Source organism: Perognathus longimembris, chromosome 3 (genome assembly GCF_023159225.1).
Source record: "Perognathus longimembris pacificus isolate PPM17 chromosome 3, ASM2315922v1, whole genome shotgun sequence".
Taxonomy (NCBI): Eukaryota; Metazoa; Chordata; class Mammalia; order Rodentia; family Heteromyidae; genus Perognathus; species Perognathus longimembris.
This window is the reverse complement of record NC_063163.1, coordinates 122,804,814-122,819,901: the sequence shown is the minus strand read 5'-3', so window position 1 is coordinate 122,819,901 and position 15,088 is coordinate 122,804,814. Positions and strand designations below refer to the sequence as shown.

Sequence of the window (15,088 nt, the reverse complement as noted above, 5' to 3'; positions counted from 1 at the left end):
GAGGACAGCTCTGGCTGCCAGGAAAAATCACCTTTCTTTCACTATCATTTGGAAAACTTGGTCTAATTCTTAGTCAGATACTAATCTGTGGAAATCACTGATTATTGGAAAGTGTTGTCTTAGAAAAAAAAGTAGATCAAAAGATTAAGTAACCCCACTGTTTTGGATTTATTACTGTAACCAGTAACACTCTAAAGAGTAACTAAGTCTTCACAATATGTGACTTTTGTGCCTAAAGTTATTTGAGCTGTTATTTCTAGATCATCATTCTTCATTTCTTCTTTCTTGGATTTAATGGAAAAGAACACTATCACCATACTAAGAATGACTAAGATACAGAGGTAATAATGTACAAGGAAAATGTTTTCAACTTAAGTACAGAAGCATTTTTAATTTTACTGCTTACAGATTTTCACTTTATAGTTTTAATTTTAGCAAATAACTCAGTCTTCAACATTTCTGTAAAGACTACTCATATCTTGCAGCATCAGGTGAAGCACAAGGAATTTGCAAGCAAGTACCATCAAAGCATTCACTTACTGGAATTCGGCCCCTGGACCTGAAGGATGCCACTCTCTTTAGTTCTTCATCAGGAATATTTGCAGGCACAACCAAGAGGGCGGGGTATGTGTCACAGAGTTCATAGCGCTCATTTACCTTTGATACTCTCCAGCTCTCATTTGGAATGCCCTATACATGAAATAAAAGACCACTTCTCAACTACAACATTAAAAGAGGGCAGTCGCCATCCTAGTCAACCTCTCCCATCTCCAGTATTCATTTCTTAAGCTGGAATAGTGACTGCCCGGTGTTGTGGCCAGGCTTTAAGGATGCCACATTCCAACAGAGCTGTGTTCATTTTTGTAGCAATTTAATGCAAGGGCATTTATTAAGTTATTAAATATTAATAGACTATAAGGATATGGGAGGTAGGACTGCAAATATTCCATCTCAAAAGAGAACAGTCTCATTTAGTCTGATTAGGATGCTATTAGTCCTATTAGAATGCTGATATTCACATACAAAAATTTCAGAGAACAGGCTTTAATAAGCATCTTCCAGAAATCTACTATTGAATTCCAGAAATGTAATATTCCAGAAATCTAATAATCTAATCTAATATTGTATAATATTGCTAACCTAAGGCATACTAGAAAAGCAAATGGTAAGGCCCACAGAGCTCAGGGTAATGCTTTAAACCAAGGTCTTTTCATTCATGTTTATTCTGTCATGTTTACTCTTACAATGTTGAGGACCAATCCCAGAGTTGAGTACAAGCTAGGCTAGGCCAGTGCTCTACACTGAGCTATATCACCCAAATAGCTCCTTAGCTTTTAGCTTCTCCACGATGTACTATTTTATAAGCAGCCTACTAGTTCACATACAGGATTACATAAGAAGATACTTCAGGTAGACATCAGTGCCTCACACCTGTAATCCTCGCTATTCATGTAGGACTGAAGTCAGCCTGGCCAGAAAAATCCATGAGACTCTTTCCAATTAACCACCAAAAAGTTGGAAGTGGAGCTGTAGTTAAGAGTGTTAGCCTTGAGCAAAAAAACTGAGGGACAGTGCCCAGGCTCCGAGTTCAAGCTGCAGGACAATATGCAGGTGCTAGGCTATCTATCGCATGTAGGAGCATGCACACACTGACATTCAGGTCTGGTTAGTGTCATTTTGTACATGAAAAAGCAGTGGCAGTTTGTGATTTGACTAAAGCTATCTATTAGGAGGTAGTACAGATACATGCACATTCCCAACCCATCCTATATACATGAAAGTCCATTATCCCATGAGGAAAAATGTGCTTACTTCACTGTCATTAAAATCTAAGACACATTAGAAAGCAGTTTCCTTTAAAGTACTGCTTCTCAAGCTTTTGCCAGATGACAATAAAATCCCGAAAGAAAACAATCCTCTTCCAATGTCACATGGCAAATAGTCTCTGTGGAGATTTCTTCAATCCTTCACCTATTTACCCTTTGTTTTAGCTTGGGCCCAACTTGCTTCTCACGACCTAAGAAGTGGTTAAGCACAATACAAATATAATTAATAGGTTCTAAAAACTGAGCCACAACCCCAGGCCTTTTTTCCTTTTATTTTTCATATTAAAGTGTTATATCTTTTGCTCTGGGCCAGTCTCAAATCTTGGTCCTACTATCTATGTCTCCTGCATAGCTAGGATTACACAACTGTACCACTAAGCCTGGCTTGTTAGTTGATATTGGGGAGAAGAGGGTCTCATTGACTTTTTGTCTGAGCTAGCCTTGAACTATGATCTTTCAGATTTTCCCTCCCAAGTTGCTGAGATATGGGCCCTGCCCCTTCCTGGCATGAATATCATTTTTACTGGTTCCCTGTGGAGGCCGATATGCTTCCTCTCCTTTCCCTCTGCAATCCAGTGTCTAGTGCCCCACACCTTTTAAGATGCTCAAAAGATAACCATTCCTTGTCTATAAACCTAGTACCACGGCGCCACGCCACCTCTGTGTCCTTCAGAGTAATAGTGTCTGCTTTCTTCAGGCCCATCTCTTGCCACTAGGAGCTTCAGACTACAAAAAATGACTTTCAGGGCTGGGAATATGGCCTAGTGGTAGAGTACTTGCCTTGAATACATGAAGCCCTGGATTCGATTCCTTAGCACCCCACATATAGAAAAGGCCAGAAGTAGCGCTGTGGCTCAAGTGGTAGAGTGCTAACCTTGAGCAAAAAGAAGCCAGGGACAGTGCTCAGGCCCTGAGTTCAAGTTCCGGGACTGCGCGCCCCCCCCCCAAAAAAAGGACTTTCAGTTCCCAGAGCCTTCGTTCTCTCAATAAGTAATCTTCTCTATCAGAGAATTCATTATAGTATATCATCACTGTTGATCTACTCTTTTGAGTGCTTCACTCAAAATCAAAGTGACTTTGTCAGAAGTGAAGCTGTCAGAATGATCCAGGCAGGCTCGAACAAAGGCAGAAGGTTGTGAAAAGGAGGCTGGTACACAACTGCTAGCCACAAGTTTGTGCAACCAACCTAGTGTTTCTCTAGGACCTTGTTCAACCTTGAAACTGGTGCTACTTTCACTGCGGCCCTGGACTGTCTCAAAATACCTAATGCACCCTCCTCGTTTTTATCTTTAAAAGCCTCCTCCTTGCCTCAGCTTCTTGAATGTGAACATGTATCATGCCTACTGCCAATGCAATGATCTGCTTTTCCAAATAAATCTTTTTTTAGAGAATATGTTTTTCATTTTATTATTGATTAATACTTTAAAAATAAGCCAGGAATGATTCTTTCTGTTTTGTACCTTGGCTACTACTATTTCCATAGCTGACAGGTAGTGGGCAATGGGGAAATACCACAGGAACCTGAATTGGAGAATGAGTTCAATAGGTCTCTAGGAGAAGGTATTTTAATGAAACTTCCTGCCAATTCCTCTGCCTTTCCAGCGGAGAAGTGGGGCTGGTGAGTCAGCAACATACTATCTTTGTAGAAAATGATGGACAATGAATCCTACGACCCCATAAGGCACCAGCAAAAACAAAAGCACTGTTTCACAAATGACTCATTCAAGATCACATAGGTAGTGAGAGTCAAGAGTAAAACCTGAATGAAGTTCAAACCCAAGTCTATTCAATGGTCACAATTAGAATGTGACATCTGCATAAACTATGAGTCTACAAAAAAAAACAAAAAACACCAGTGGGCTGAAATCTTCAGAACAGTGAATTTTACAGTCCTTTACCAATTCTAAAAAGGAAGCTCTGTTCTGAGATGTTAGAATCTCCAAACTTTATTAAGTAGAAAAAGATACAGAACAGTGTGCATGTACACCACATACTTTAAGTCTGTAATGCACACAAAGATGTTCAAAAGCTCCATAGGCATGAAATCCTGGCGGGGACTGTGGCAGCTGGAGCAAAACTGTCTGTAAGAGAAACCTGCCCTGCAAGATGCCACTTCTGGCTATGTGGCTTCTGGATTGTGGTCAGTCTTCTACTGACAGTGTCCTCCATCACAGCCAGGTTTTAGATTGTATTACTTTAATTATGTAACACAAGTGCACACATTTCTCAGTAATGGATACAATCTTTATTAGAGCTACTCTGGAAAATTTTCTTTACAAGTGACAGTCTCTTGGAATCAGAAACCTATCTTTTTATAAAAATGATTTTGATGGGAAAAACTAATAGTGAAGGGCATGGTTCTAGAGGCAGATTTCCTGAACTCAAATCCTAGTTTCCACAATGAGTAGCTGTGTTACTTGGACAGTTGACCTAATGTTCCTATCTGAATTTTACTCATATTCTGTACAGATATTAGTACCTTGCTCACAGAATCAAGAGAGACCAATTAGTATTTAAGAAATGCTTGAGGAAAATACTGGCACATACATGTACCCGATACATGTGTACCACATGGTTCAGTAAATACAGCAGTACATAAAGGAGAGTGGTTAGCTGACAAATATATTCAGAGCAGAAACTATTGGCAAAATAAGCTTCCTTCATGCTCTCATTGGTTCAACAGTTATTGTCTAATACATGCCAGGCACCCTACATACAGAGGCTACAGCAGTAAGAAAACAGATGTAGAATACCTTCCTTCTTGGAGCATGAAAAATACCAAGGAAATACAGAAGATTCCTTCAAAAGCTTGTAACACTGGTGAAGAATTAAAAAGCAAAAGGATCTCAGCATAGAAAAGACAAGAGAATAAAGGGGCAAACAGATATTAGTTCATATCCACACAATGGAAAATACTTGAGAAGGCCACCAATAGTTCATAATAGGCACATAAAAGATGTGATAGAATCATGTCAAAATGCTAAGTGGACATTCTTCTTATGTACTGGTTTTCACTACTATGTTTAACATAACCAAACAGGAATTTCACTATACATCTATTAAGATACAAAACTTATAAAGAAATTTTTCATGGTTAAACTATACAATATTTAAATTTAACCCTGAAAATTGTTAAGTGGTATATAAAAATATGGAAGCTTATATATGCCTACCTTATTTCCTTACTTTTATCTTTATAAGGATTAAACATTTTAAATAAAGTAATACTTATAAACTCTCAGATAGGTTTCAGAAAAGTTCATAAAAGATTACTGACATTCTGGGAAGCAGTCCAAAGAAATTGAAAGGAAGCCAAACAATAAGGATTAGTGGTTATTCATAAACAAAAACAACCCCCAAGCCTGGTTTTCCTCTTCTACCCATTCTTTGTTTTCTTTATAATGGAAAGAATACAGAATGCCAACAATGAAAAATTAAGAAGTTACATACCTGCCTTCGATATTCCAAAAGAGGGTCATAGAGTTTCCATCCATTCTCAGGAAATACTTCTTTGTACTCAAAAGCAAACAGAGGCTACATAAACAGAGATAATAGTTAAAAGTCATGTAATAAGATTATGAGTCAGAAGTATGTCCTTTAGAAGTTTTTAACTTAATTTTCTAATTTATTTTTATCTGCAAGGATATTTTTGGCACTTTTTCATGTTTTAGTTTTTGGTTTATATTTTTAAAATATTGTTTTAAATATTTTTTAAAGTACAGAAAAACAGAGATCAACCCAAGAAATTTACCATCTGTTAACATATTTCCTTCTGATATCCTTGTTAGCTTTTGTAGGCTTAATTCTAAATTCTACATAATGAGGCTTAATTCTAAATGAAATTTATTTTCAAACAAAAAATCTTCTCCCATAAGTAACAGCATGATATCAATAGTTACTAGCAGTGACGTTTCTATGTTTTCGAAAACATTAGGTGTGTTTATTTTTTGGCTTATAATTTGAATTTTTTTAAATACCATTTTTATAGACATAATGGCAGAAATTCAACTATAAAAACAAACAAACACCAACATGGTTAAACTAGTCAAAGGAGCAGTGCAGTGTTCAAATTCACTTCCCTACAGTAGCTATATCCTGAGTCATGCTGATGTGATTATGGGTTTATCTCTGCAGTTGGGCTAAGAAGGGCAACTGTGGAGGTAGTCTAACCTCCAATCAAAATGGAGATTTCAAACCCTAATGAAGACAATATACAGCTTTGAATCATGGAACCCTCTAGATAAAGGTTTACATAATTACAAAAAGTTCTTGTTGGAGATACTCTGAAACAAGCTACTTTCCTATCTAAACAAACTAGCCCAAGACGTTAGCGTAAACCTAAATTACTATATACATCTGGTTAAATGTACAGATCTTATAGGACCTAGTTAATTATACTACACATCCTTCAAAGATAAGAAACACTGGGCTGGGAAGGTGTCCTAGGGGTAGCAAAAAGAAAACAGGGACAATGCTCAGGCACTGAGTTCAAGCCCCAGGACTAGCCAAAAAAAAAAAAAAAAAAAACACTGAGCAGAAATAAATTTCTCCAGATGAAAACCTGAATTTAAATCATTTCCTGTGAAAGTTAAATATAGCTATAAAAATGCCAGTATTTTTATATAAGATCTGAAAGTAAGACTTTCACTGGAATTTATGGAAATCACAAGTCAAAGACTGGTCATAGTTAGCCATAAGCTATAATACTAAAACCAATCATTTGCACTGATAAGTACATCATGTATTATATTTAGTACCAAATTCTGGGTTAAATTCCATGGAGCAATAAGGTAGAAATTAGAAGAAAAAAAAGAGCATTATTTGTTCTTTCAGTTTCATGCTTTTTTTTTTTGCCAGTCCTGGGCCTTGGACTCAGGATCTGAGCACTGTCCCTGGCTTCTTTTTGCTCAAGGCTAGCACTCTGCCACTTGAGCCACAGCACCACTTCTGGCCATTTTCTGTATATGTGGTGCTGGGGAATTGAACCCAGGGCTTCATGTATGCGAGGCAAGCACTCTTGCTACTAGGCCATATACCCAGCCCCTATTTGTTCTTTCAGAACATATATTATCCTGTACTTCCTCTGGCTTCCTGGCAGCCTTCAGTTTTAAATTCGATCAACAGGCATAGCCTCATAACACAAAACTCAGATGGCAATATATATCCTTCTATTTGCTTTGGCAAACTTCTCATCTCTCTTAACAAGACTTAAGTAACATAGAAAATCAATAAAATGATAGTTGGTTAAAAAAAGAAAGAAACACTGACCAGGCTGTTAGAAACAGGAAATGCATATTTCATCAGATTCTCAAATATAGATCTTCTTGTTCGCCCCTCAGGTTTATGAGCAAATCGCAAATTCCTAATATCCTAGAAAAGATTTACAAGCCAGGTTAATCACTGTTTGGTTGTTTTATTTAATAGATAAATAAGATTACTTGGAACTATCCAATAGAACATTAAGATTATCAGACGCTGGTGACTCACACCTGTAATCCTAGTTATGCAGGAGGCTCAGAACTGAGGATCATAGTGCAAAGTCAGCCAAGAAAGGAAAGTCAGTTAACCACCAGAAAACAGGAAGTGCATGGCTCTAAGTGGTAGAGCACTAGCCTTGAGCAGAAGAGCTCAAAGATAGCATATAGGCTCTGAGTTCAAGTCCCACAACCAAAAAATAGATAAAACAAAAAACATTAAGATCTGTGAAACAGAATATAAAAACAGAGGAGAGCACCTGGAAACAGGAAAAAAGAAAAAGAAATATAAGGCAGGATTCAAGGGAAGAAATTTGACATATACTTACAGACCCAACACCAGCTAGTGAGAGAGGAAGCAAGTGTTGAAAGATCTTGGAGATTAGAGATACTGCATTTGAAGCTTAGTTTCATAACCAACACATACTACCAGTGCATGTTCTTTCCTGTGAATGCCCACTTTGTCATGATTTCCCTTAAAACCCAGTTAGCTGGGTCTAGTGATTAGTTTCCTACTTTACTATTCTACTAGATACATTTCTTAAAACCCCTTAAGTCCTCCTTAAAACCCCTGCCGCTAGACTAATAGAGCTAAACTTTGCCTGGAAATCTTCTATTCCGTATCAAACTTTTGACTCCTGCAGGAAAATTCTGAATAGTTTGGTTAATATCTTCCAGGCTCTATAATCAGATAAAGACAGGCTCTTTCATTATTTGTCTATGAGCAATTTTCTATCCTTCAGCTAAACAGATATTCAAGTAGATTGATATCTTAACAGCATTTAGAAAAAAACGAGATCAAGAATAATTTCAAGTCTATCCATGTTATTTAAATGTTGTATTCTAGAAAATTTGAACTAGCTTTATTATACTTCATTGCGTAAAATTGAACACTGAGACGCTATACTGCTATGCATGTACAATGCTAGTGCACTAAAAGTCTGGTCCAAAACCAAAATGGTAGCTTTACCATATCTTAAAATAAAAATGCGTTGAGATTGAAGCTGAGATCTTGTTTACCCTACTAAATATCCTTTTCCTTTAGCTTAGGTCTACATGTTTCTATTAGCTTACTAGTTATAAAGAGGCAATACTAAAATTACACAGCTACAGCTCTACACATTTACCCTGTGCTCCAATCTCTCCCTCCCCCATCAAAAGCAACAGGTTTCATTGTTCCATTTGACACAGAGCTCACTGTCATGAAAACCATACAATTACTAAATCATTATACCAAATTCAAAATAACTTCTAAAACTATCAAAAGAAAACAATTTAGGATTGCAAATATGCTATTTCTTTTACTTTGGGCACTGGTAGAGAGCTATGAAAGGAACAACTAATTTGAAGTTGAGATGTGCAATGGTGCTGATGGTGAGCCAGAGAAGTATAAATGTAGTTTTCTTCTACTAGAATGACATTTCTACTATGCAATTCATTTGCTACCTTGAAAACTGGTTTCCAAATATAAAGATGCATTTAACAGTTTTTCACAATGAATAAAATCATGTCATATACATATTATAAAACTTACCTTGCATACAGTTTCCAGTCCATAAGAATTTTCACCTCGACTAGAGGCACCACCAATTTTTTCTACTCTACTAATTACACCAAGAGAAGCGTCTAGAACAAATGGAGGATCCTGGGAGGAGAAAGGCAAATACAAAATTGAGCAACTCATACTGTAAAAGATAGAAATCATAACCAGAGGACTGGGGCATCTAGCTTAGTGGTAGCTCACCTTCCCCTCCCCTTGTATACACACGTTAAGAAACATGAACCAGAAATCCTTTAATTAAAAGTGAACAAATTGGCTGCAAGCACCACACACATACGAAACTGACCCCACGAGTCTTACCCGCTCCATGCTTTTGAAATATAGCCTGTAGTTGGTGACGGTCAGCGTTCCTCGTGTAGCACCGGTGAAGGGACATATATAAGTTACGTCTTTGGCTGAGAAGATAACACATCCACAGTTTACATTGTGTCCTGTTACAGCTTCCTCATCTTATAATGTTATTCTGATGGGTAGTTTTAACTACACTAAAAAGATAACATTGAGGACTCCCAAAACCTCAGAATCTTATCCACTCACCTGAGAAGGAATGTAGATTAACAGGGAAGGAGTCAAGGGGTAGAGGCCTATCTCTTCTTCTGAGACAGAAAAGAAAGAAACAGAAGACGATACTATCCCTGTGGATTAGAGCTAGTGTGGCTATGCCACTAAAGGCTGTTAACTTCCATTGTTATATGTGCCAAGGCACACCTGTATCACCATTTCTAGTCCATGGCACTAATATCTCCTGGTCTCTGGGCCACAGTCTAGTTTGTCAGCATAGCTCTAAAAATATAATATCCCAAGCATATAATGCCACACACTGCTTATCTGGTTATAACTAAGGGAAATGTTGTTGGTGAAATGAAATATACATAAAATAATTTCTTTTGAACAAAGTGGATATTTGGAAGTGGTGCTGTGGCTCAAAGTGGAAGAGTGCTAGCCTCAAGCAATAAAAGCTCAGGGACCATTGCCCAGGCCCTGAGTTCAAGCCCCCAAAACAGACACGCACACAAAAAAGTGGATATTATAATCCTGACCAAGTAACTGTTCAACTTTGCAGAGAAATGATCAGTGTTTTATTAAATGTTAAGTGATGAATGTATATGGCATCAGCTTTTCAAATATTAAGGAGGCTAACTTAGCAACAAGTAGTTAAAGGTATTATTTTAAATGGCAGAGCTCATAATATCCTGGGGCTTTGTTTCTTCATCACTTTGAAGCCTTTGTATGAGAACTTAACATGAGACTGCTCTTGTAACGATCATTTCTAACCTTCAAAATTGTTCCCTCAGGAGTACTCAACTGTGAGCTACAGTTTTCAAAGCATGGTTTCCAATTTTAAAATTTTTTAAAAAGCTACCATTTCCTAGCTTGCTAGGAAAACTTTATTCAATGTTACTAAAAACATTCCTCAATTCCTTCAAAGCCAGTTTTTCTAAGCAAGAGAAATCTATTATCTTATAACTCACACAGGGGGATGGTCCAATGCCTTTGGGCTCCCTTTCCTTTCTTCCCAAGTGGTAACATATACAACATGCTTCTAAAATTGAAAGGACCACAGAAAACACAAGAATGATGCTTATCCATGCTACTGTGGTCATTATGAGTCTTTTCTTTGATATCAAGAGAGGAGTTATCTCTGTAGGCAAACTTATTTTCTCTATGTATATTTTCTACAGTCAGAAAGAAGAAAATATTTAATACCATTACATACCCATATCTTTAATAGTTTCTCCTGGAAGCAAAGGTGGTTCTTCCATTTCTGCTAATTTATTAGATTCCCTCAGGACCTGGATGGGTTACAGGCAAGAGTTTTAATTCAAAGGCTATTTCTTTATTCAAATTTCAACTGATTTGTCTGCTTGCATATAAAGTTATATTACTCTACTTAAATCAAACTACAAAAATTATAGTTTACAATATGAAGTTGTTTTTCTAAAGGCATTTACCAAATACCTCATTATAAGAATACCTTACATTCTCTCTCTCACCCCCTACCCCACATAACTTTATATGTTTAACATCCAACCTACAACAGCCTAACAATAAAGGAAGTTTTATGTCCTCAATTCATTGGTCAGGAGAAACAGGCCAAAGCGGTAATTCATTCAAAATCACCAAGCTGAAAGACCAGTCTGAGTTTAAATTACAGTTTTGCTAAGCTTTGAAGCCCACTCCCTTCCATTAAGCCACCCCAAAGGTTCCCAGTTCATTTAAACCTGGGTGAGGTGCAGCTCTTGTGTAGACTTAATAATTACAGAACCTGTAAATAATTTTGATTGTGAATTTTGTTGGAAAAAAAGAAATTCCTGTACAATAGTATCTGTTCAGATATCTTCTGAAGACCATACTACACTGTGAGAATGCAAATACAGTTTTTGAAGGAATTTTCTAAGGGAGTTATAACCTAAAGAACGCAATACCTCAAGCTGGCATATGCTAAAGCTCACCTTCAACAGGTACCTCTTCTACCTACCCATCTCACTTCCAAACAGTAAGTTTATTTCTCCAATTTCTGTCAATTCCTCAGCCTTCTGAAGCCAGGCTTTGTTCCAGAGAACCTGCTTTCCCATAGTAACTTATTTAAGACAAAAGTCATTCCTGTCTTTTTACTTCTCAGCCAAATGTGACGATGCTGTCCGTGCTAGCAGCTCTTGATGTGGCCCTGTCTTCACTAAATGCCTCACTTTCTAGGCATTCTGTTCACAATGATATATATATATTTTTTTTTTTTTTTTTTTGCCAGTCCTGGGCCTTGGACTCAGGGCCTGAGCACTGTGCCTGGCTTCTTTTTGCTCAAGGCTAGCACTCTGCCACTTGAGCCACAGCGCCACTTCTGGCCATTTTCTGTATATGTGGTGCTGGGGAATCGAACCCAGGTCTTCATGTATATGAGGCAAGCGCTCTTGCCACAAGGCCATATTCCCAGTCCCTTTCTAGGCATTCTGTCAGTGACGTTTAGGTCTTTCCAATCAGCTTATTTTTCCTCAAGTTCTTATTTTTGTAAGTATCTTCCAATAAAGGATTTTTAAAAGCAATAGCCCTGTTTGTTACAGGGTCTCACAAACAAACAGGTGACATCTGACATGTGTCAGGTGTTGGGACAGCCTCAGCTGACTTCAAATTCACTACATAGTCCAAACTGGCCGTAAACTCACAATCCTCCTGCCTCAGCTTCCTAAATAATGAAAGCAGATATGTGTACCACCATACTCAGCCTAGAAATGTATTGACTTATGGTGTAGACTGCTCTAGAGTGTTCTGTCTGCTGTATGCATAGCTATACTTCCATGTGCTTTCCCATTATGTGACATCAACTTTATGCTAGAGGGAGGGAGGGAAGGAGAGAGGGAATAAGAGAGGAGAAGAGGAAGAAAGAAAGAAAAGAGAGGAGCACAAGAGGAGAGGAGGAGAGGAAAGAGGAGATAGTTCCTGGGAAAGTGTGTAATAATTCTGGGCAGGAATATACATGACCAGCATCTTGTAGTGCCAGAAAGTAGAAGTGCTCAGTATAACACCACTACCATAGGACATAGCTTACTGAAAAATCCTCAGCTTCAAAGCTGGAAACAGCATGGACATTAGTCTTAGATGGTTATGAAGTTTCACATAAATATCATTAGTCCATAATCAAATCTCCCACGCAAACTTCCTTATAAATGTATGGGGATGGTCCATGCTAAGGAAGCATAGCTTTGACTTCTTAGGGTGGGCTGTTGAGGGCAATTTCTTTCCAAGATTACAAAAGGAACACTATGGAACTATGGAACACAGAGGGTAAACCTAGCACTATCTCAACCCAGGAGTCAACAGTAAAACATCCTGTTAATGTGTGAATTGTGGACAGTGTGCTGAAAAAGGACTTCTTTCCCAAATTCAGAGCTGAGTTTAGTAACAAGTAAAGTATCAGACGTTCTACAGAGTACCCATGCAACCAATGCTCTTCAGGACTGAGTCATCAGAAACAAAAAGTGCCTGAGAAACTGTCACAGCAGAGAGAAACCTAAGGAAATAATCAGTAAATAGAACGTTTAACAAAAACAACATGGAGAGGAAAAAAGCAAAGGATGTTGAAACAAAATAAGCACTGGGAGTTTGCTGGCTTGGCTGGGATATTTTATAAATTCTGAGGCCTTTGAGGAATATTCCATATATCAGTATTTCCTGTTTAATTGGTTCAAGGCTACCTTCAGGCGGCTGATGACTCAAATACAACAGCAAGTACTTCATTAGAAATTTCCAACAGCATACATACCCTCAAATCAGGAGAAAAGTTGTCTGCAGAAGTTGAAATAGAATCTGAAGACACAACAGAGGCTGATTTTGTATGCACCGAATTTTCGGAATGAGAAGTAGAAGCACTACAAAAAGCAAAAGCACAGTATGTTTAAAAAACCCCCACAATTTTAGATGTTGTATTTATAATTTTTTAGTACTTTAGAATGTCTGTTAACAGTCTACAATCCTGCTTTGCTTACTCAACTTTATATCTAAATACAGCTAAATAACAAACTATATATTTTTAAAGTTTTTATGTGCTGGTATAGGGGCTTTAAACTTGGTCTCTCACTCTCGGCTCTGCATTTTTTTCATTGCTGGCATGCTACCACTTGAGCCATGTCTCCAGTTGGCATTGTTACTCACTAATTAGATACAGAATCTCCAGTTGGCATTGTTACTCACTAATTAGATACAGAATCTCTCAGAGTTTTTTGCCTGGGAAGGCTCCAAGCCTCAATCCTTAGATTTCAGCCTCCTGAGTAGCTGGGATTACAGGCATGAGCTACCAATGTGTTTACTGCTACCAGTACTGGCTGTATAAGCTATATCCTTAAAGGGTTATGTATTCTTACTACCTAAGTTCACTTTCAATAGACTTTACCAGTACTTGTGACTATATTCTGAGAAAATTCATTTTATCTATCCACCTACCCATCAATCTAAAGAACATTCACAAGGAATTCCAAGATGAAACACCACTATGCTAGTAGGTACAGTGATGCAGAGACAAATCTGGTATAATGCTGATATTCAAAAATTTTGCAAGCTTGTAACAGAGAGGGAAATAAAATACCTGGTTGACGATAATGACTATAAACACAGAGAGCAAGAGAGTAGTGGGTGGGGAGGGAAATAGGAAAAAAGAAAAGCATATTAACCCTGTCCAGAAAATGTTGTGACAGCCTCGGAGATGTGTGAACTGAATCTGGAAATATAGGAGATTGCTAGGCCAAAACACAAGAGAATTACAAAAATAAAAAGCATTGCAAAGGTATAGAAGGACCAAAGTACAAAGAACATTTGAAAAACTATAAAAAGTTCCATGAGGCTGGTATTGAGAAGAACAGAAGATGAGGACATTATGACAGGCCTTTCTGTGCCTTGTACTTCTACCACATAGAATGCTACACTTTTTAACAAGTCTGACCTGAATATCTTCTTCCATCACAGCAAATAATGGCACTCTTAAGCTACCTTTATTTCTTAAAGTCTTATAGAGCTACTTTTCTTGAAGTCTTATAGAGCTTTTTATTCCTGATTGTTAAATAGCCACATATGGAATGATTAGTATCATTTTAGTTAGTAAAAGTTACACATATTTAAAGAAAAATGAGTACTGAAAAACCTGACATTCTGCATTAAGGCTTAAGTACATATTTTAAAATGTGTATGTTTAAAGCCATTTCTTGAAATATTTCCTTTTGAGGTTCTGGTATGTAAGAACTGAGTTTTAGTCTTTAAAATAAACATGTTCATCAAAAACTTGTCTATAAAATGACTAAATTACAACATGAAAATCACCTCTCCCCAAAATAAACAGGATGTAACTTCTTGGGAGAGAAGGGAAGTAAACAAAAAAATGGAAGTAGTTACTTGGCTTACATTCAAGAATCTAAATAATAAAAAGTCATGAGAAATTTCTCTATCCAGATTTATAATGTAAGCAAAGAAAAACTGAACAACTGAGAATGTTTTCTTTGTTTTTTCCTTTTTTTTTTTAGGGGTGGTGGTGAAAAAGAATTTTATTGAGCGAGAAAGCACTGGTGTGCCAGGACTGCATCCAACTTCGGGATCTTAAGATGCAGACTTTTCCCTATTTTTGTAGCTAACTTCAAATTAAATGCCATCTGCAGCAAAATAACAGGTGAAATAGTAAAACAGTTCAGCAGTAGCTCAATAGATAAATCACAGTCACTGAATATATACCTAAGAGACATGAGAAC

The 15,088-nt window shown here is 37.4% G+C and overlaps 1 protein-coding gene across 2 annotated transcripts in view; it reads right to left on the bottom strand.

Annotated features, from left to right (window-relative positions):
* Mtmr2 (myotubularin related protein 2) overlaps nt 1-15,088 on the bottom strand; it is a 41,086-nt gene that overhangs the window by 11,022 nt on the left and 14,976 nt on the right. For both annotated transcript variants that reach the window (XM_048344058.1, XM_048344059.1), the window contains 7 exons: nt 13,120-13,225; nt 10,579-10,654; nt 9,162-9,256; nt 8,835-8,945; nt 7,095-7,196; nt 5,277-5,360; nt 541-690 (listed from right to left, as the gene is read on the bottom strand). In XM_048344058.1, the coding sequence (XP_048200015.1) occupies nt 541-690; nt 5,277-5,360; nt 7,095-7,196; nt 8,835-8,945; nt 9,162-9,256; nt 10,579-10,654; nt 13,120-13,225 (724 nt within the window). The remainder of the gene's footprint in view (nt 1-540; nt 691-5,276; nt 5,361-7,094; nt 7,197-8,834; nt 8,946-9,161; nt 9,257-10,578; nt 10,655-13,119; nt 13,226-15,088) is intronic.